Below are 20,778 nucleotides of genomic sequence, written 5' to 3'. Positions count from 1 at the left end.
ACTTCTAATGAAACGGCAAGCATGCGTTTTCATACAGAGTCATATTCGCGTTGACGGCATTAAACGATCTCTTGCACACTCATAGAAATGCCCGTATGTACGTGTGGGTGAAAATCTGCCAAAATGTTTCGATCTCTTGTGCTCTTTAAGAAATTCCTATTCCGCTTCATCCCTACAGTAAACTTTTGGAGGTGGCAGCAGCTTACGTTCGTCAACGCGAATTGTAACCGAACACTACTGCTGGAGCACATTTTTCCAACACAGATATCAAATTCGCATAGGTTTAATCGTCTCGCAGTAAAGAATTTGCGATCTGTTGTGACAACGAACTTGTGTCGTTTTTTCTGGCACACTTCCCTAACACAGGCATCAAATTGGACTAGGTTTAATCGCGTTCGTAAGAAACCTGTTGGCACGAGGGGGTTTTGTCACTCTTTCTGGCGTACTTCCCAACCCAGATAACACAAAATCGTAATAGAAAGTTCACATTAAATCGTTTTCATGTCAATTTCATATTGGAGTTGTATAATGATTAGAGTATGTCAAATCGAAGTGAACAATAAGTTGTTTTGCAGTCGTGCGTGTCTTCATATACAATTCATGACTGTGAATTATAAAGCAGGATAGACAATTGCAATATTTGATTATATCTATATCATATATTCAGGAGTATTTAGTTGAGTGTTATAAAAACTGCGCAAAATAGAATTACAAATAGTTGTCAAAATTTTCGCACGTATATCGCCTCCACTTTGGTACATACATGCTCTTATATGGCGTGAAATATAACTTTTTCGTTCAGATATGATTTCGTATACCTCAGTTGCAATCGAGATATACAAACCAAATGGTTTACTGGGAAGCAAGGACATCAAAATGGTCTAAGTTTAACCGCGGTGTTAAGAAATCTTATTGAAATGAGGAGACTTTGTCACTTGTTTTGGCTTACTTCCCAAGCACAGATATCAAATTGGTATAGGTTTAGATCATCCTAAAGAATCTTCCAACCAATCACGAAGCGAGAATTCTGGTAAAACATAGGTTCATTATTTTCAATTTTTCAATAGTTCAACATCAAGAATCCATACTTTTCTTCATTTGGGCCAATTCTTAGAAGATTTTCCAATCGATCGGTGTAAGAATATTGAAAATCGATTGGAAAACCGCTGAGCTATTAGCGCTCAAAACCTTTCATTTTTCGTGACGCTCGCATTTTTCGATTTTTTGGAATGACACCCTATCTCAAAACTTGCCGTAAGACGTAGTCCTACGTCAAAAACATTCCTTATTCATCCATCCGCTATCTGTTTTACCTAATCCCCATTCGGCTGGCACACTTTTGGTAACTTCCAAAGGAATCTTTTTGTACGGCAACACCACCATGGGAGGAAACATAACACCATCAGCAGAGCATGTAAACATAACAGTAATGTTTTTCTTGGCTGGTCCATGGTCAATTTTGTAGACATTCCGCTCACCTCGTCTAGCGAGGACTTTATCAATGCTCGGATCCAAGTAAAAGCAAGCTTCATCACCGTTGAGGATTCTTCTTGGATCTGAAAGAATGTCGTTTATCTCTTCTTCATGAAGAATTCCGGAAACCTCCTTAAACCACTTCCTAATGTCGGATTCGGTTACGTTCGCACTGGCTTTTGCAACGCTTTCCGGTTTCCGTACAGACAGTTCAGATCTGTGACGGTTCAAAAAAGAGCGAAACCATTGGTCACCTAAAATAATGAGAATAAATGTCTAGAACAGAATATAAATCTAATCAGTTTTATGTACTTGGCTTTCCTTTCTTAAATCGATTTTTCTCCGGATGCTCTTTAAGATAGAGAGTCACACGATTCATAATACGGTATTTAGTGACAGGGTATCCCTTTCGAGCCATTTTCTTCACCCATTCAACAAGCTCAAGTTCGTCGGCATGATCAAGTGCTGGAGCAGCTCCAGGTCTTAATTGGTGTTTGTATTGATTACTCAGCCGAAACTTGATCGTCGATCTGGGAATACCGAACCGGCGACATGCTGTTTTAATTGCCACACCGTTTCTGATTTCTTGCAAGCACTCATTAATTGCTTCCTCCGAGCGGGCCACTCTACATGGTTTTGTTGTATTTTGCATGACGGATTCCTTGATAAACAAGATATTTTAAATAATAAATTATTATAAATGTTCTTTTAGCTCAAAATGCTTACCAATTTAATCAGAAAACGAATAAATAGTATTGACGATTCACGGGTATATCCAATTTTACTTTTCCACTGAATCTTATTATAAGGAAACAAACTGCTGTCAAAATCCAAATACAGGGGTGTCCAAAATCTGATGGTAAGAACATTTTTACGATACAATTTGGACACTTTTATTTTTATGGTTTATGGTCTTGAGAAGAAAACTTCAAAATCATGTATAAAACAAGTCTACCTGATTTCATCAATACAAATTCATTAAATTCAGTTATTAAAACCAAATTGAAAACGTGTTGCAAAAGACCGTTTCCTCTTCACCTACGTCGGATTGTAAGCGGTATATGGTATTACACTTTATAATTGTAATTTTTAGCTAAATAAAGTAATTTAAAATGATCCAAAGATATTCAGGCTTAGAAAATAAACCAAAGAATATTATCATGGTGTCAAACCAACCAAATTTGGAACTGCTACGTAGTAATGTAGATAAATATGTTGAAAGGGTCCAATTCATGTAGGGGTCCAAATCAAGTTGTTTACCCTATGCAGGAAAGAGAAAGAAAAACCTTGGAAAAACCGCATTGCATACATTGGATGACTTGTCGCCACTCTGTATATAGTCACTCTACTCTAGCAATGCTTATTTTCTTTCTCTTTCCTGCATACGCGTTGGATTGGTCGTCTGCTCGATTGGAATGACACTGACAGATAATTATCATTCCAATTTTGACATTGTCTCCACTCTGTATATAGTCACTCTAATTGTCACAACTGTGCTGTGATGCGTCACAATCTGAGAGAGATTCGCGAAGAGGAAATATTCTAACGTCAAATGCAGCCAGTACGATCTGTCAAATGCAGCCAGTCGTTATCGTTGTCCCAAAATGGAAAAGTATTGTTAATTCTCATAAGTTTTCTGCCGGTGTTTTTGTGAAAAACACATTCGGAATTGAATTAGTCTTGTTTGTCTCAATTGTAAATTAACATTTTTGCAAAAACTGAAATGCCCGTGCGACAATTAACACCAAAATATGTTATTATAAAATGCACACTTCACACGTCCAATGAGATGTTCACGCACAAGTTTCATTTATTTGCCCGAAAATGAAAGCAAACGTAATAGGAAGAAGAAGAACAGCCAAAGCATAAGAAAAAGAAGACCGTCTCCGCGACTCTCTCTCAGGTCACAATCTGATGTTATGTATCCAGCTTTTTACGCGCTATAATGGCGGACGCTATAAATTGTGTTCGTAATATTCGAACAATCTTTTTGACAACTCTGCATCCATCAAAACTGGGCACTCTTCTCCTGTACGGCAGTGTTGCTCTTTTTTTCGTTTACGCAAAAGAAGGAGAGCAATAGTTTTGTTTACATTTCGCACATTTTTGCTCTCCGTTTTTCGCGTAAACGAAAGAAAGAGCACGGTAGGTTTGCAAGAGAAAAGTGCCAGATTTGATGTATGCAGAGTTGTCAAAAAGATTGTTCGCATATTACGAACACAATTTATAGCGGCACCATTATAGCGCGTAAAAAGCTGGATTGATATTATAAATAGTGACTATCCAGCTTTTTACGAGCCATAATGGCGGACGTGTTCGTAATATTTTAACAGCATTTTTGACATTTCCCTAATACATCGCACGTTTTCTTTTCGTACATTCCTTTAGTTTTACCGTGAACGCGCGGAAACAAGACGTGCGATGTATTAGTGACATGTCAAAGATGCCGTTCAAATATTACGAACACGTCCGCCATTTTGGCTCGTAAAAAGCTGGATATATCCAGCTTTTTACGCGCTATAATGGTGCCGCTATAAATTGTGTTCGTAATATGCGAACAATCTTTTTGACAACTCTGCATACATCAAATCTGGCACTTTTCTCTTGCAAACCTACCGTGCTCTTTCTTTCGTTTACGCGAAAAACGGAGAGCAAAAATGTGCGAAATGTAAACAAAACTATTGCTCTCCTTCTTTTGCGTAAACGAAAAAAAGAGCAACACTGCCGTACAGGAGAAGAGTGCCCAGTTTTGATGGATGCAGAGTTGTCAAAAAGATTGTTCGAATATTACGAATACAATTTATAGCGTCCGCCATTATAGCGCGTAAAAAGCTGGATAGAGTGGCGACAAGCCATAACCAGCTTACAAAAAAGTCGGATGCCTGGCAGAAATCGAACAGAACCAGTCTTCATTTTTCGCTCGATTCTCTTTATGTCAAATGTGACACTTTGAGGCAGGAGAAAAGTGGTTTATCAGCAAGGGACTGGCAACCTTATCCCTACTCAATGTGTTTGACCGTAGCCAACATCTACTGCCGGCGTGGGTATTATTAGAGTGACTATATCCAGCTTTTTACGCGCTATAATGATGGCCGCTATAAATTGTGTTCGTAATATGCGAACAATCTTTTTGACAACTCTGCATACATCAAATCTGACACTCTTCTCTTGCAACACTACCGTGCTCTTTCTTTCGTTTACGTCAAAGAAGGAAAGCAAAACTGTGCGAAATGTAAACAAAACTATTGCCTTCCTTCTTTTGCGTAAACGAAAGAAAGAGCAACACTGCCGTACAGGAGAAGAGTGCCCAGTTTTGATGTATGCAGAGTTGTCAAAAAGATTGTTCACATATTACGAACACAATTTATAGCGTCCGCCATTATAGCGCGTAAAAAGCTGGATACAGAGTGGCGACAATGTCAAAATTGGAATGATAATTATCTGTCAGTGTCATTCCAATCGAGCAGACAACCTATCCAACGCGTATGCAGGAAAGAGAAAGAAAACCTTGCGATAAACCGCATTGCATACATTTGGGATGACTTGGCGCCACTCTGTATACAGTCACTCTAGGTATTATTTGCAAAAATCTGGCTGAGATTTGAAAATACTACCCATATTCTGCCAGCATACCGGCTTTGCAGAGTGAAACGAACAGAACGTATAGCGCTGTCATGCTGTTTCATTTACGCAAATGGTTAGATGTTGACCGCAAAAACATGGCTGCCTAGCAGGACCGTGTTTATCAGTTTTGCAGTTTGCAAAAGGTAAGAGAATAATATGGACCATGACAAAGCAGGTATAATTTAATTGTTAACCTGTTTGTTGCACGCTTCTTGCTGCTACAATCCGCTGCTGGTACCCTCCAAAAAAGGAGGGAAAGCTGAATCGGTACAAAGCCGGTTTTTATTCGAAACCTCTGGCAGAAATTCAGCAGAAAACCATAAGGCGAAATTTGTGCCCGAATCGAATGTGTCATTTCTGCTAGTTTTCACGGGTGACGGCGGCCAGAAATCCGGCTGAATGTCTGGCAGAAAAAGTTTTTCGTTGCCAGATTTTTGTTCGATTTCTGCCGGACGCGCCCAAGCGGGATATCCAGCTTTTTACGCGCTATAATGGCGGACGCTATAAATTGTGTTTGTAATATTGTCAATTGCAAGGAAAATTGTACCATCCAAAGTGCGATATCGTTCATAAAAGTGCTATTTTGCATTAAATCGTTTCGGTATCTTCGGCGCACTTTTTCGTTATCTTCCAAGCAATAAGTGCGCCGAACATACCGAAACGATTTAATGCAAAATAGCACTTTTATTAGCGATATCGCACTTTGGGTGGTAAAATTTTCCTTGCAATTGACAATATTGCCCTTTGCATTGAAAGTTGGATTTTGAGCACACTTGTTCAGTCACACATTTTGTAGGTGAGAAAAGTTGCCAAAATTTCGTGGTAAAAACCCATGAATCTTGGTTGATTCCTATTTGAATTCTAATGCTTACGTAGAGTTGTTATCGATGCTACGAATAATATAAAAATAGTTTCTAAATACATAATTCCGCGCATAATTAATAATTTGAACAAATATGCAGCATATATGAAATAAATGAAAAAATCAGAGGGGTTGTTTACACCAGTAAGACACGACCGCATATATAGGTGACGCAGGACTATGTGAGTCTCTTTGTATAGTGGTGATAGTGGCATGTATTCATGCTTGTAATCATTCGATTCTTCATGTATAGATGCTATATGCCACATATATACATGCTACATGCGCTGTATGTAACATTTATCATAGTAGTAACATTGCATATCTTCAATTCTCAAAAGATTGTGCATTTGAAAACAATTTAACAAAATCAAGAACACAAACTATTGCTTTCCTGCTACCTTACTGAAATTAAAGATTGTTTTTATTATCCATGGTTTCCCACGTTGAAGGGATTTTACCAATTCAATCCTATTTTATCAACAGCACATCTTTTCACTACACTTCTAATGAAACGGCAAGCATGTGTATTCATACAGAGTCGTACAGGCCGGACTCGATTATACGGGGATTCGATTATCCGGGTTTTTAGACTCGATTATCAGGGTGAAAAAAAAATTTTTTTTTTCACTGAATTATTTTAAATCCAAATGTTATAGTTTTTATGCTACATAATGATTCCAACTAGACAAGCATTGATTCACCTTCCTAAAGCTACAAAATTCCTTTCTTATATCCCTTTTGTCGGCGAACAAAACAAAAATAAATCCTCCGATGTTGAAATCAATTTTTTTACTTAAAAATCATCATCACCATCATCATTATCATCATCATCATTGCGATCTGTTGGGTCAACGAACATCTGTCATTTTTTCTGGCACACTTACCTAATACAGACATCAAATTGGACTAGGTTCAATCGCGTTCGTAAGAAATCTGTTGACACGAGGGGGCTTTGTTACTCTCTCTGGCCTACTTCCCAAGCAAGGACATCAAAATGGTCTAGGTTTAACCGCGGTGTTAAGAAATCTTGTTGAAATGAGGAAACTTTGTCACTTGTTTTGGCTTACTTCCCAAGCACAGATATCAAATTGGTATAGGTTTAGATCATCGTAAAGAATCTTCCAACCAATCACGAAGCGAGAATTCTGGTAAAACATGGGTTCATTATTTTCAATTTTTCAATAGTTCAACATTAAGAATCCATACTTTTCTTCATTTGGGTCAATTCTTAGAAGATTTTCCGATCGATTGGTGTAAGAATATTGAAAATCGATCGGAAAACCGCTGAGCTATTAGCGCTCAAAACCTTTCATTTTTCGTGACGCTCGCATTTTTCAATTTTTTGGAATGACACCCTATCTCAAAACTTGCCGTAAGACGTAGTCCTACGTCAAAATTAAATACTATTTGCTTTTCCTACAACTGGTACTGGCGCCACTGCTAAATCAAATGTCAGCTCAGATGGAAGAGTTGTAATGATGGGAAATGCCGATCAAAATCTATAACGATTATTGATAAAGTTTTCTTATCGTTAATAATTAATAACGATTATATGACAGTATAAGCAAAAATACGTAAGAAATAGAACAAAAATGTTAAAATAATAACAAGCCAAGAAGAAGATTTCATTTTAAACCCTCCAATTTTCGATACTTTTCCGTGACGATAAAGTTTGATGGTATTATCGATATAAGATTACTAGCAATATTATCAGTAGCACACTTTTCATCACAGTTTTGAAGGTTGCACTTTACAGTCCAATAGACCACATCAAGGTGACGTCATCTGGCAGATACTGGCGCCCTTGTTTACAAACAGACCGCAGAATCCAAAAAAGTTTCAGCTGTTTAAACGGCAAGTTTGTTGTTTAAACCGAGTTTAAACAGCATTATGACTAAATTAAAAAGCCATTATGCTTGTAAAATGTTAAAACACACACTACATTCGCTATAAACGGAAAGGAAAGTTTTCCAAAATGTAAACAAGGGCGCCAGTATCTGTCAATTGACGGTGTGATGATTTGGTCTATTGAGTGCGAAGAGCGCAATAGACCAAATCAAGGTGACGTCATCTGGCAGATACTGGCGCCCTTGTTTACAAACAGACCGCAGAGTCCAAAAAGTTTCACCTGTTTAAACGACAAGTTTGTTGTTTAAACCGAGTTTACCCAGCATTAGGACTAAATTTAAAAAGCCATTGTGCCTGTAAACTGTTAAAACACATGCTACATTCGCTATAAGCGAAAAAGAAAATTTTCCAAAACGTAAACAAGGGCGCCAGTATCAGTCAATTGACGGTATGATGATTTGGTCTATATTCGAACAATCTTTTTGACAACTCTGCATCCATCAAAACTGATGGGCACTCTTCTCCTGTACGGCAGTGTTGCTCTTTCTTTCGTTTACGCAAGAGAAGGAGAGCAATTCTAGATAGAATTAACAAAAGGGCGAATGTCGCAAATGTAAACGAAACGAGTGAGAGTTACTTTTTGCAGGACCAGAATAGGAAAATCGACCCTCACTCGGTTTGTTTACGCTTGCGACATTCGCCCTTTTGTTAAATCTATCTTCAATTGTTTTGTTTACATCAGGGGTGTATAATTGTCAAAATTTAGCGGACTGAACATCTTGGACAACTTGGAACCAGCCAGTATACCGAAAATAACAGCTAAAATTAGTTAAATTATTGGCTGCGGCCTGCTGTGTTTAACTGCTTTCTAATTAGTTTCAATAGTCTTAAAATGAATAAACCTTTAAGTAGGCACTAGAACCAAAAGCACAGAGAACAGATTAACAGGCTCGAAGGAAGTAATCGATTTTTTGTGTGTAAAATCTGTCGGTAGCGCCCTCCAGAAATAGTTTGCCAAACGCATCAAAAAATATCCATGTACCTTTATCAATATTTCTTTGTGCTGGAGTTACATAGCAGCGATGGCAGCGACATCAAGATTTAGTTTGCCACTTACTGCTCGAGGGGTGCTCTATTGAAGGATTACTCGTAGATTACATAAAAACCTTTTACACACTTTTTGTCAATTACCTGGTAGTCTGTTCTCTGTGCCAAAAGTACCAAACCCAAGGAGTGGGACATGTACAATGTATGTAGTTTGACAGCCACACCACCCCGCTGGTTTACACTTCGCACATTTCTGCTCTCCTTCTTTGGCGTAAACGAAAGGTAGAGCACGGTAGTGTTGCAAGAGAAAAGTGCCAGATTTGATGTATGCAGAGTTGTCAAAAAGATTGTTCGAATATTGAATATTATACAAATTTGGAAAAAAGTTTATGTCCTGGTCTCGAAATATTGTTCAACGGGGGGGGGGCAAGAAAAAAATAACATCAAACCTTCAATAACTAAACAAAGGACAAGAAACCAGTGTTTATTTTTCCAGATTAATAAAAATTTAATACAAAAAAGTTGTACAGTACTTAAATTTTAGTTCAAACCAAAACAACTTTCAAAATTTTTTGATCCAAGCACATAAAGCAAGTAGTCTGGCAGAGATGAATCAACTTGAAAATAGTGGAGTGCTACAGGATCACCTTAGAGACCGAAAAACGTGTAACCTTCATTTGAATTTTGCTTTTTACTTGCATGTCACTCGGATTTGGATAATAATCCAAATCTGTGTTACTTACTAGTTCAGAACTCGGTAACTACGAAATAGTATCGGAATCTAATCTTCTCGTAAAAATGGCAATTTAGGTCCCTACAACTTTTTTACTTGGAACGCATGTGCTATGCTACCGACATTTTTTAAGAAAAAAATCTCTCACACCATTCACGTTTGAAACCGCTTGATTCTTGGTCAACCTTTTAGTCATATGAATATTAGCCCATTCCTCAGCTGATGCTGGTTCTCAACAATAACGTATTTATCTTTGATATATTAAGGATGCAAACGCACCACCACTATCAGAAGCGATTGTCATTGTTTGACTAATAGCATTTGTCCAGTCCGGTGCTGCACTTCGGATGAAGTGCAGTACTGCGCTGGGAGTTGTTTTTTAAATATCAGGGCTTTTAACAGCCCTCTGTCGAAGAACCTTGATCTTTAATTGAAAAATGCCGGACATCGGCATAACAGATATTCCGAGTCTTTTTTTCTGTGCCACAGAATCAACATATATCACCTTGCAGTTTCCCCATAAGCTTCAGATGATAGCGGTTTGGACAATGTCCTGTTATAAGATCAGTATAAATGTTTAGATCTTTCTTCGAAAGCTCTAGGATTTTGCGATTCATTGAAATGTTTAGAGAGATAAGCTGTTTCGACTACCTAGCAATAAAAGTGTTATTCCAATTAAAATTCCACTTTCATACATTTCCATACTAAAACTCCATTTTTAAAGCAGAAGCAGATAAAGCTCAATTAAAAAGCAATATAACTTAACATGATTGATTTGATGTAATGGTCGGGGCCACCGTTGATCCCAATGATAATCACAACATGACAATAGTCAGAAAAGTTTCGAACAGTTCAGTGACATCCTTTCTGCTTGCGTCCAATGCATGGTAAAAAATTGTATCTTTAAGTTTTTCGTCCCTTACCTCCAAAATTAGGGTAGGTACTAGGACACTACGGAATAAAACGATCAATTTGGAATCCCGAATGCACCGAAAGCTGATGTTCCGGAGTGTATAATTTGTTGTATTTTTATTTTAATATTATCTACTACCTATGACAGCAAAATATAATCCCACAGCAATTATCGCCGTCAAAAGTGGTAGCAAATTTCACTAATACATTGTTTAGTTGATTGATGCCTCAATCTAATTCGGTTCGTTTGAAGCAAGTTGAATTAAAATGGAACAAAATTTAAAGTAAATGGAGCCAAAAGTCTAATTCTAAGAACCGCAATTTTCGGTGTCGGAATTTAAAGGTTAAGCACAATAGTCACCTGTGACCTATAGCAAGAATCAGAAAGCTAAGATGGTGTAGGATAGTTGATCGAGACTAACGGGATAATTACTTTAACTTTGCACGAATTGAGTAATTTAGAGATGTAAACTCGTTGAATTGCAAAAATCTGCTTAACATTAAAGAATGCAACATTATTGCACTTTATTTTTTTGCCCCTTCAAACTTCGAAAACTTTTGAAGGGGCGGGGGGTGACAAACTTTTTTTCAAATTTGTATCCAGCTTTTTACGCGCTATAATGATGGCCGCTATAAATTGTGTTCGTAATATGCGAACAATCTTTTCAACTCTGCATACATCAAATCTGGCACTCTTCTCTTGCAACACTGCCGTGCTCTTTCTTTCGTTTACGCCAAAGAAGGAAAGCAAAAATGTGCGAAATGTAAACAAAACTATATTGTCTTCCTTCTTTTGCGTAAACGAAAGAAAGAGCAACACTGCCGTACAGGAGAAGAGTGCCCAGTTTTGATGTATGCAGAGTTGTCAAAAAGATTGTTCACATATTACGAACACAATTTATAGCGTCCGCCATTATAGCGCGTAAAAAACTGGATAGTCACTCTAATTACGAACACAATTTATAGCGGCCGCCATTATAGCGCGTAAAAAGCTGGATAGGCTTTTTCATACAGAAGGGCCAAAGCACAAAATGAAAACTTTGTTGCCAGTTTTCACATAAGGCTTTTTTAAATTTGCTTTTTAAGATTCATAAAGTTTTCAAATCACTGTGATATTTGGTATTATTATAGATACTTAAAAAAGCTTTAAATATAACCAAAAAACCAGTTTGATTACATTTTGCACTTGGGCCCTATTGAAATGTTGCTCTTGACATCTGACACTCTTCTCTTGCAACACTACCGTGCTCTTTCTTTCGTTTACGCCAAAGAAGGAAAGCAAAAATGTGCGAAATGTAAACAAAACTATTGCTCTCCTTCTTTTGCGGAAACGAAAGAAAGAGCAACACTGCAGTACAGGAGAAGAGTGCCCAGTTTTGATGGATGCAGAGTAGTCAAAAAGATTGTTCGCATATTATGAAAACAATTTATAGCGTCCGCTATTATAGCGCGTAAAAAGCTGGATACGAAATCTAGAGTGACGATATATTGTCAATTGCAAGGAAAATTGTACCATTCAAAGTGCGATATCGCTCATAAAAGTGCTATTTTGCATTAAATCGTTTCGGTCTCTTCGGCGCACTTATTACTTGGAATATAACGAAAAAGTGCGCCGAAGATACCGAAACGATTTAATGCAAAATAGCACTTTTATGAGCGATACCGCACTTTGGATGGTACAATTTTCCTTGCAAATGACAATATTGTGCTTTGCAAGAAATCTTTTCATTCTCGGAAAGTTTATCCAGCTTTTTACGCGCTATAATGGCGGACGCTTTAAATTGTGTTCGTAATATGTGAACAATCTTTTTGACAACTCTGCATACATCAAAACTGGGCACTCTTCTCCTGTACGGCAGTGTTGCTCTTTCTTTCGTTTACGCAAAAGAAGGAAGGCAATAGTTTTGTTTACATTTCGCACAGTTTTGCTTTCCTTCTTTGACGTAAACGAAAGAAAGAGCACGGTAGTGTTGCAAGAGAAGAGTGTCAGATTTGATGTATGCAGAGTTGTCAAAAAGATTGTTCGCATATTACGAACACAATTTATAGCGGCCATCATTATAGCGCGTAAAAAGCTGGATTGAGCGAAGCTGACGAATTTTCGTTAATTGAATATCGATATTTTTCACATATCGATGCTAGAGTGACTATATACAGAGTGGCGACAATGTCAAAATTGGAATGATAATTATCTGTCAGTGTCATTCCAATCGAGCAGACGACCTACCCAACGCGTATGCAGGAAAGAGAAAGCAAAACCTTGGAAAAACCGCATTGCATACATTTGGGATGACTTGTCGCCACTCTGTATATAGTCACTCTAATCGATGCGTATACTCAGCTGAAGCATAATCAGCAAAATTGCTCGCATCACGTGACGATCTGCATTTTAGGGACGATTAAAGTATGACGTCCACCAAATTTCTGCTTTTTTAGACCCCCCTCCCCCCTCTGTCCGATAGTGTCACAAAACTCAACCCCCCCCCCCACCCCCCACCGTTGGACGTCACACAAACTCAAAATAAAAATGAAAAGCGTGTTTAAAGTAAAAAGTGGTTTACAAAAATAGCTTAAACTTTTAAGAGTTAATTTAAGATTAAAAAAAAAAGAAAATAACAATTAATAAAAAATAATAACTGCGAACAAGGGCTCTAACAACATTCAATTGCAAATTGTTACAAATCAATGAAGAAATGAAGCTTTGGTTTCAATTGAAGTATCACGGCTCCGCTTCAAAACAAGCTTCAATCTGCGTCGGCGAAGCAGGTTTCACTACATCGTGACGATAGCTTTTAGAGTTCATTGTACTTTTCTATCCAATATTTAGTAAAAAGCTAGAAACTTTGATTGCAAATGAACTGAAATTGATGTGTAAATTGATCCTTCAATGTAACGCGTGGTCTATCTTGTTAACATTGACAAATTGTGCCTGACTTTCAAGCGCCGTCAGCTGGAACAATAAGTTCGAAAAACGAAATAAATCAATGAATAATGAATGACTGAGAAACATATTTTTGCTGCCTTTTTTTCGAGGCAATTTTTTTCGACGGATGTCACATTTGCCTAGACCCCCTCTCCCCCTTTGTCACAACCTGTCACAAAATTGACACACCCCTCTCCCCCATAAGCAATGAACGTCATTATTGAATTTTCAAGTATTTTGAATTTACAAAGCTGTTATTCGAAAAAAAAACTATCGAGATTTCGTCCACGAATATCGATACCAGTTATATCAATACTAGAATGACTATATACAGAGTGGCGACAATGTCAAAATTGGAATGATAATTATCTGTCAGTGTCATTCCAATCGAGCAGACGACCTATCCAACGCGTATGCAGGAAAGAGAAAGAAAAACCTTGGAAAAACCGCATTGCATACATTTGGGATGACTTGTCGCCACTCTGTATATAGTCACTCTAATCAATACATTATCGCCCCATATTGAAGGATGTGCTTTTGTCCAGAGCTGCCATACAAATAGATCAATTTCTATTGTTTAGATATTTGCAACCCCATTCCGCCCTTTTTAAATTTTGTTACTATTTACACATATTTTTATACTTATGATATTCAATGAATTTATATAATACATATTTTTGAATGTAAGAGGCTAAAAGACGTTTTTTTTATGTAGTTTTAGTTGCTAAAGCACCAGTAACAATTGCACATATAAACCAAAAAATATTTGGCCACCTTTCCTTGTTCTCGTTGCGGTGATTGACGATGCGGGTTACCGCCGCAACAGGATGAAAATTTATGTAAATAACCGCAATACAGAGTGGCGACAATGTCAAAATTGGAATGATAATTATCTGTCAGTGTCATTCCAATCGAGCAGACGACCTATCCAACGCGTATGCAGGAAAGAGAAAGAAAACCTTGGAAAAACCGCATTGCATACATTTGGGATGACTTGTCGCCACTCTGTATATAGTCACTCTAGAGTGACTATATACAGAGTGGCGACAATGTCAAAATTGGAATGATAATTATCTGTCAGTGTCATTCCAATCGAGCAGACGACCTATTCAACGCGTATGCAGGAAAGAGAAAGAAAAGCCTTGAAAAAAACGCATTGCATACATTTAGGATGACTTGTCGCCACTCTGTATATAGTCACTCTAAGTCACTCTAACGAAATCATATTGCGATTATTATTGCGCTCTTCACACACTGAAACCAAAATGCACGCTCTATTAAAGTGTTTCGGCATATGGATTTTGAAATAGCACTGCACCATGATTCCAAGAACGTTTCTCATTAGATTCTAAAATAATTCACTTTCGCTTCAAGTGATCTTGCACATAATCATGAACCCGCTTAGGCGCGTCCGGCAGAAATCGAACAAAAATCTGGCAGCGAAAAACTTTTTCTGCCAGGCATTCTGCCGGATTTCTGGCCGCCGTCACCCGTGAAAACTAGCAGAAATGCAACAACCGTTTCGGGCAGAAATTTCGCCTAACGGTTTTGTTTTGATTTTTCTGTCCGAGTTCTGTTCGATTTCTGCCGGTCATTTCGAACAGAACCGGTGCAGGAACCGGTTCGGCTGATTTTCCTTTTTTGTATTATTTTTCATTATTAAAGATAGAATGTCATCATACAAATTACGTTAAACCAAATTTATATTTATTTTTCTAGCTTTTTATTTACATTATCATAAGCACACACACATAAAGCGCATAAATAGCGCACAAAAGAACACCGGTACTGGAAACAATTTTCTGAAAAAAGGTCTGGTTATTAATGTATCACACTAAACAAAACAAACATTTTTGTGATTAGTTATAGATGCCGATTGTTTGATTTGTTTAGTGTGGCTATACGAACAAAAACTGAAGTTTGCAGATATGAATTTCTAATTTCCTTACCTATAGAATCGGAAACTGCAACGAGCAGCGCGTGTCATCTCTTGTCACTTGTTCTGACATATAGAGAGTAGAGCGAAAAACGAAGAAGATGAACCGGTTCTGAATGTCAAATTCAGCCGGCGCCATACTTTATGACAAAAATCTGTAATCTGTACCGTACAGAATCTGTACCAAAAAAATCGGAAAAATCTGTACTTTTACAGATAAATCTGTACATGTGGCAACACTGAGTGTGGTTAGGAGCTCCCGTGTAATGATCTATAGCGAACAAACGAAATTATGTGTGTTCGCTATTCGCTTTGGTGATTAAACAAAATTGTTGCATGCAGAACAGATTTTTTGTTCGATAAGTATTGACCAGCATCGTAAGTATCAGAAACCGAGTGAAGTATGTTAATAATAAATAAACTTTATCACGAATATCGCTTTCAGAAAGCAGCATGAAAATCATTCATCTACCAAGCATGGAAAGGAAACTCCCTTGGCGCAGCAGGATTTCGTTTTAGCTACTCCGGTTGCACCGCAAATCTTCCATAAATATGATCTCGTTCCATTTTATGCTCAAACTCCCTCAGCAGTATACTGAACCATTCAATAAGCTTTTAAACGAGGGTAACGATCCGTCGATAGCGGAGGAACAATGACAATGCTTGAAGGTCGCTTTCGCTGAGGGTTATCTAACTGCCATACATCCGGATCACGTCAATCGGTCGGGAAAAGCGATGCGATATCTCAAAGTTCACCAGCAGCTGCTTGTCATCATCGTGTTCATCGGAATTTTCATCAGCTTGTTTGTCTCGACCAACGAGTTCGTCTTCAGGTCTGATGTCTGCTACGCTTTTTTTTGTTGGTTCAAGGCTCAACCGGTGATGTTAATTTTTGGCAAACGCATTTACCCTTTTCGGTAGAATAGAAATCGGTAACCAGGTCGAGGTGTATCCCGAATACATCTCGGTTACCTTCGAGGATGTGAAGGGTTGCGACGAAGCAAAACAGGAGCTGTAGGAGGTAGTTGAGTTTCTTAAGAATCCCGACAAATTTTGCAACCTCGGCGGAAAGCTACCAAAGGGCGTACTGCTGGTGGGACCACCCGGTACCGGCAAAACAATGCTAACTAGACAGTGGCCGGTGAAGCGGGCGTTCCATTTTTCCACGCTGCCAGGCCCGAATTCGATGAGGTACTGGTCGGTCAGGAGGCCAGACGAGTGCGAGATTCATTCAGTGCTTTGTTGCATGTGAATGATTCGAAAATATTAGATCTCTCGTTTAATTTAAAATACAGAAGCAGCGAAGGAACGTGCACCTTGCACAATTTTCATTGATGAAATCGATTCTAGCGGGGCAAAGCGAATTAACCCAGTCTTGCATCCGAACGCAAATCAGACCATCAATCAATTGCTGTCGGAAATGGATGGATTTCAACAAAACGAAGGAGTTATCGTGCTGGGGGTAACCAATCAGCGGGATGATCTGGATCAGGCTTTGCTAAGACCAGGCCGGTTTGATGTTGAAGTGGTTGTGCCTACCCCGGACTATATTGGTCGAAAGGAAATTCTCACCTACTATGTAAATAAAATTTTGAGCAAGGAAATTAACGTATAGTCCAACTGGCGAGAGGAACGACGGGCTTCACCGGGGCCGATATTGAAAATATGGTTTATCAAGCTGCACTACGGTAAGTACTAGCTTGTATTTATTGATTTTTTGAAGTATAGACGAGAGTGGTTATTTTTTCAGAGCTGCCATCGATGGCGTGGAAGTTGTTTTGACGTAGGATTACGTCTTACGGCAAGTTTTGAGATAGGGTGTCATTCCAAAAAATCGAAAAATGCGAGCGTCACGAAAAATGAAAGGTTTTGAGCGCTAATAGCTCAGCGGTTTTCCGATCGATTTTCAATATTCTTACACCAATCGATTGGAAAATCTTCTAAGAATTGACCCAAATGAAGAAAAGTATGGATTCTTGATGTTGAACTATTGAAAAATTGAAAATAATGAACCTATGTTTTACCAGAATTCTCGCTTCGTGATTGGTTGGAAAATTCTTTACGATGATCTAAACCTATACCAATTTGATGTCTGTGCTTGGGAAGTAAGCCAAAACAAGTGACAAAGTTCCCTCATTTCAACAATATTTCTTTACACCACGGTTCAACCTAGACCATTTTGATGTCCTTGCTTGGGAAGTACGTCAGAGAGCGTGACAAAGCCCCCTTGTGCCAACAGATTTCTTACGAACGCTTTTAAACCTAGTCCAATTTGATGTCTGTGTTAGAGAAGTGTGCTAGAAAAAATGACACAAGTTCGTTGTCCCAACAGATCGCAAATTCTTTACTGCGAGACGGTTAAACCTTGGCGAATTTGATATCTGTGTTGGAAAAATGTGCTACAGCTGTAGTGTTCGGTTATAATACGACTTTTTATGAATACGCATGCTTGCCGTTTCATTAGAAGTGTAGTGAAAAGATGTGCTGTTGATAAAATAGGATTGAATTGGTAAAATCCTTTCAACGTGGGAAACCAAGGATAATAAAAACAATCTTTAATTTCAGTAAGGTACACTGAGAAAACTTTTCGTATAGTTTCTATGTGTCCCACACATAGATTTTTGCAATGTGCCTGGTCAATGAACTTTATATGCCACACAATTATAATTTATGGGTACGCGAAACTTTTGCACATACTACATCATATGCGTATATTTTTTATGTGTAGAATTGCACATACTATTCATATCCGTATAATTTCTATGTGTATTTCTTGGCGGATTGTGTTTATATGCGGCAGAATATTTTGAGTGTAGCAGGAAAGCAATAGTTTGTGTTATTGATTTTGTTAAATTGTTTTCAAATGCACAAACTTTTGAGAAATGAACGTATGCAATGTTACTACTTTGATAAATCCGGAGTGATTCGCGATTAGGGCTTAACTGGCAAATTGTAAACAAATCGTTTTATTACACCATCAGCCTTAAAAGACTGATAATATCCTTGGCAAGAATCCTTTCTTCTGTTTTAATCGTTAGAATTATTTAAAACAAGTTTTTAGTGATGGGCGATAGAAGTGTTTAATCAAAACAGAAGACAATTTGCAGTTTAGCCTCTTGCATTGTTATGAAGTGACAGGCTTATTTGCAAATCGTTTTGTAAACAGGCGATAGTAAAGAGCGAAACTGCGTTGTTTTCAAAACACAGGCGCATTGTAAACAGGCGAAACTAAATAAAAAAATCAAAACAAGGCGTAACAGGACTGGGTGAATCTCCTTGTCAAAATGCTTGGAGGCTCATTCCAAGGGGTTCAACTATAAAACTTAGATTTTGAGCTTGAATGCACAAATTTTATGCAGTATTGTTGTGACATTATAGGATTGATTTATTCTACACCAATTTATGTCTTTAAACTTGATTTTTGTAACTTTTATTTAAATTAAGACTTGAAAATGTACTGGCAAATTATCACAGTGATATTCCTCATTGTTTACACCTCGTAAGTTGCGCCCTTTTCGCGAATCACTCCGGAAATGTTACATACAACGCATGTAGCATGTATATTATAGAACTATATATATAGTAACCATAATAGCATGTACATATGTTGCATATAGCATGTATACATGAAGAATCGAATGATTACAAGCATGAACACATGCTACTATCACTACAAAGAGACTTACGTAGTCCTGCGTCATCTATATATGCGGTCGTGTCTTGTCACCAAATGTCACCAAATAACAACACATGGTGGGTGGCAGAGCAGCTGAGGAATTGATTTTCGGAGCAGACAAAATTACTTCCGGCACGTATTTTTGCATTATTACTAAAATACCACATTTTTAACCATTTATTCTGGTTTATGATATTACTTACAGGAACAAGCAGTGATCTGAAACAGGCGACATCCATTGCTTCGCACATGGTACGCGAATGGAGCATGTCCGACAAGGTAGGTTTGCGTACGATCGAATCGTCGAAGGGATTCGGTGCACCGTCGGATATGCTCTCGCCATCGACGATAGAAGACGTGGATGTTGAGATAAAGAAAATTCTTAACGACATTTTTAAACGAGCAAATCCATTTTGAAGCAGCATGCTAAAAAAACCAAGGCACTGGCAGAAACGCTGCTTAAGTACGAATTACTCGACGCCGAGGACATCAAGGCAAAAAAAATTATGTAATGAAGTCTGAACGTTGAAGTTTGTATCTGTACGTGGCGTCCACGACAAATTGTTAGTTATAAGCAGCATACTTGCTTATTTAGACTAGTAAACCGTGAGGTACATCTATAATTATTTATAAAATCAAATCTGTTGCTGCAGCAGCACAGTTATAGATTTGTTTCTTGTTTCGATAATAAAGCAACCATGGTGTCTATAATGTGCTTGTGAAAAGTGACCAACTTTTCAAAAGGGCCAATCTGCAAAATGTAAACAAACCGAGTGAGCGTTATTTTCTACTAGCATGGGGAAAGAAATCCTCACTCGGTTTGTTAACATTTTGCAGATTGGCCTTTTTGAAAAGTTGTTGCCGAATTGATATTTTTAATGTAGGCCAATTACATTATATGAATCCGATTGAATATCGTATGATTCTTATTTGAAACTCAAATGCAAAACATCTAACATTTAACAAAAATTCATTCAAGATTCATGATCTCTATTCTCTACACTTCACGTTTATGTGAAAGCATGTTAGAATATCGTATGATTCTTATTTCAAACTCAATTGCAAAACTCCTAACATTCAATAAAAATTAATTCAAGATTCATGATGTAAACCCTTCATGTCTACGTGAAAGCACGTTGATCGAAAGTGTTTTGCTATTAAAAATGAAGTAGTGCACGATGAACAAGAACGAAGTGTTTTGCACATGTATTCTATATGGTTTGGCTAGTAGGGCGGATTCATGTGCAAAACACTTTATAGCAACGTGCAATTTTATTTCCGTGCACTCAATTGGACTGCACAGTTATAAAGTGCAACCTTCAAAACTGATGTGATGAAAAGTGTGCTACTGATAATATCGCTAGTAATCTTATATCGATAATATCATCAAACTTTATCATCAGGGAAGAATATCGAAAATTGGAAGGTTTAAAGTGAAACCTTCTTCTTGGCTTGTTATTATTTTAACATTTTTGTTTTATTTCTTACGTATTTTTGATTATACTATCATATTATACTGTTCATTAGTTCGCCCGTTGATTGAAAATGCTTGCTTGGTATGGTGCCCCCATCAGTTGTCGTGGAATTTGCGTATCGAAAGAGTGCAAAAACGTTTCTTGAGGCTTGCGTTGAGAGACCTACCATGGCGCGACCCAATCAATCTACCACCGTACGTCGATCGTTGCCGTTTATTGGGTCTTCAGACACTTGAACAGCGTAGGAAAGTTCAGCAAGCAGTGTG

General features: G+C 37.9%; 1 protein-coding gene and 1 pseudogene across 1 annotated transcript; one reads left to right on the top strand and one right to left on the bottom strand.

Annotated features, from left to right (window-relative positions):
• Positions 1–675: 675 nt before the first annotated feature.
• Positions 676–2,267, bottom strand: LOC128743676 (uncharacterized). Its single transcript, XM_053840298.1, has 3 exons — positions 2,200–2,267; positions 1,786–2,134; positions 676–1,727 (listed from the first exon to the last, which is right to left on the bottom strand). The coding sequence occupies exons 2-3, from the start codon at positions 2,123–2,125 to the stop codon at positions 1,273–1,275; spliced, it is 795 nt and encodes a 264-aa protein (XP_053696273.1). The 5' UTR covers positions 2,126–2,134; positions 2,200–2,267; the 3' UTR covers positions 676–1,272.
• An 8,628-nt stretch (positions 2,268–10,895) lies between these two features.
• On the top strand, positions 10,896–19,549 carry LOC128739984 (ATP-dependent zinc metalloprotease YME1L-like; annotated as a pseudogene).
• Positions 19,550–20,778: the final 1,229 nt, after the last annotated feature.

This window comes from Sabethes cyaneus, chromosome 3 (assembly GCF_943734655.1).
Source record: "Sabethes cyaneus chromosome 3, idSabCyanKW18_F2, whole genome shotgun sequence".
In the NCBI taxonomy this organism is placed as follows: domain Eukaryota; kingdom Metazoa; phylum Arthropoda; class Insecta; order Diptera; family Culicidae; genus Sabethes; species Sabethes cyaneus.
This window is presented reverse-complemented; position numbering and strand designations above follow the sequence as displayed.

What these genes read in the sequence shown, in the direction of transcription:
- LOC128743676 (XM_053840298.1), bottom strand. Translation starts at nt 2,125, where the DNA reads ATGCAAAATACAACAAAACCATGTAGAGTGGCCCGCTCGGAGGAAGCA. An exon ending in ATTTAAGAAAGGAAAGCCAA is followed by an intron (nt 1,728 to 1,785) that starts GTACATAAAACT and finishes TCATTATTTTAG; the next exon opens with GTGACCAATGGTTTCGCTCT.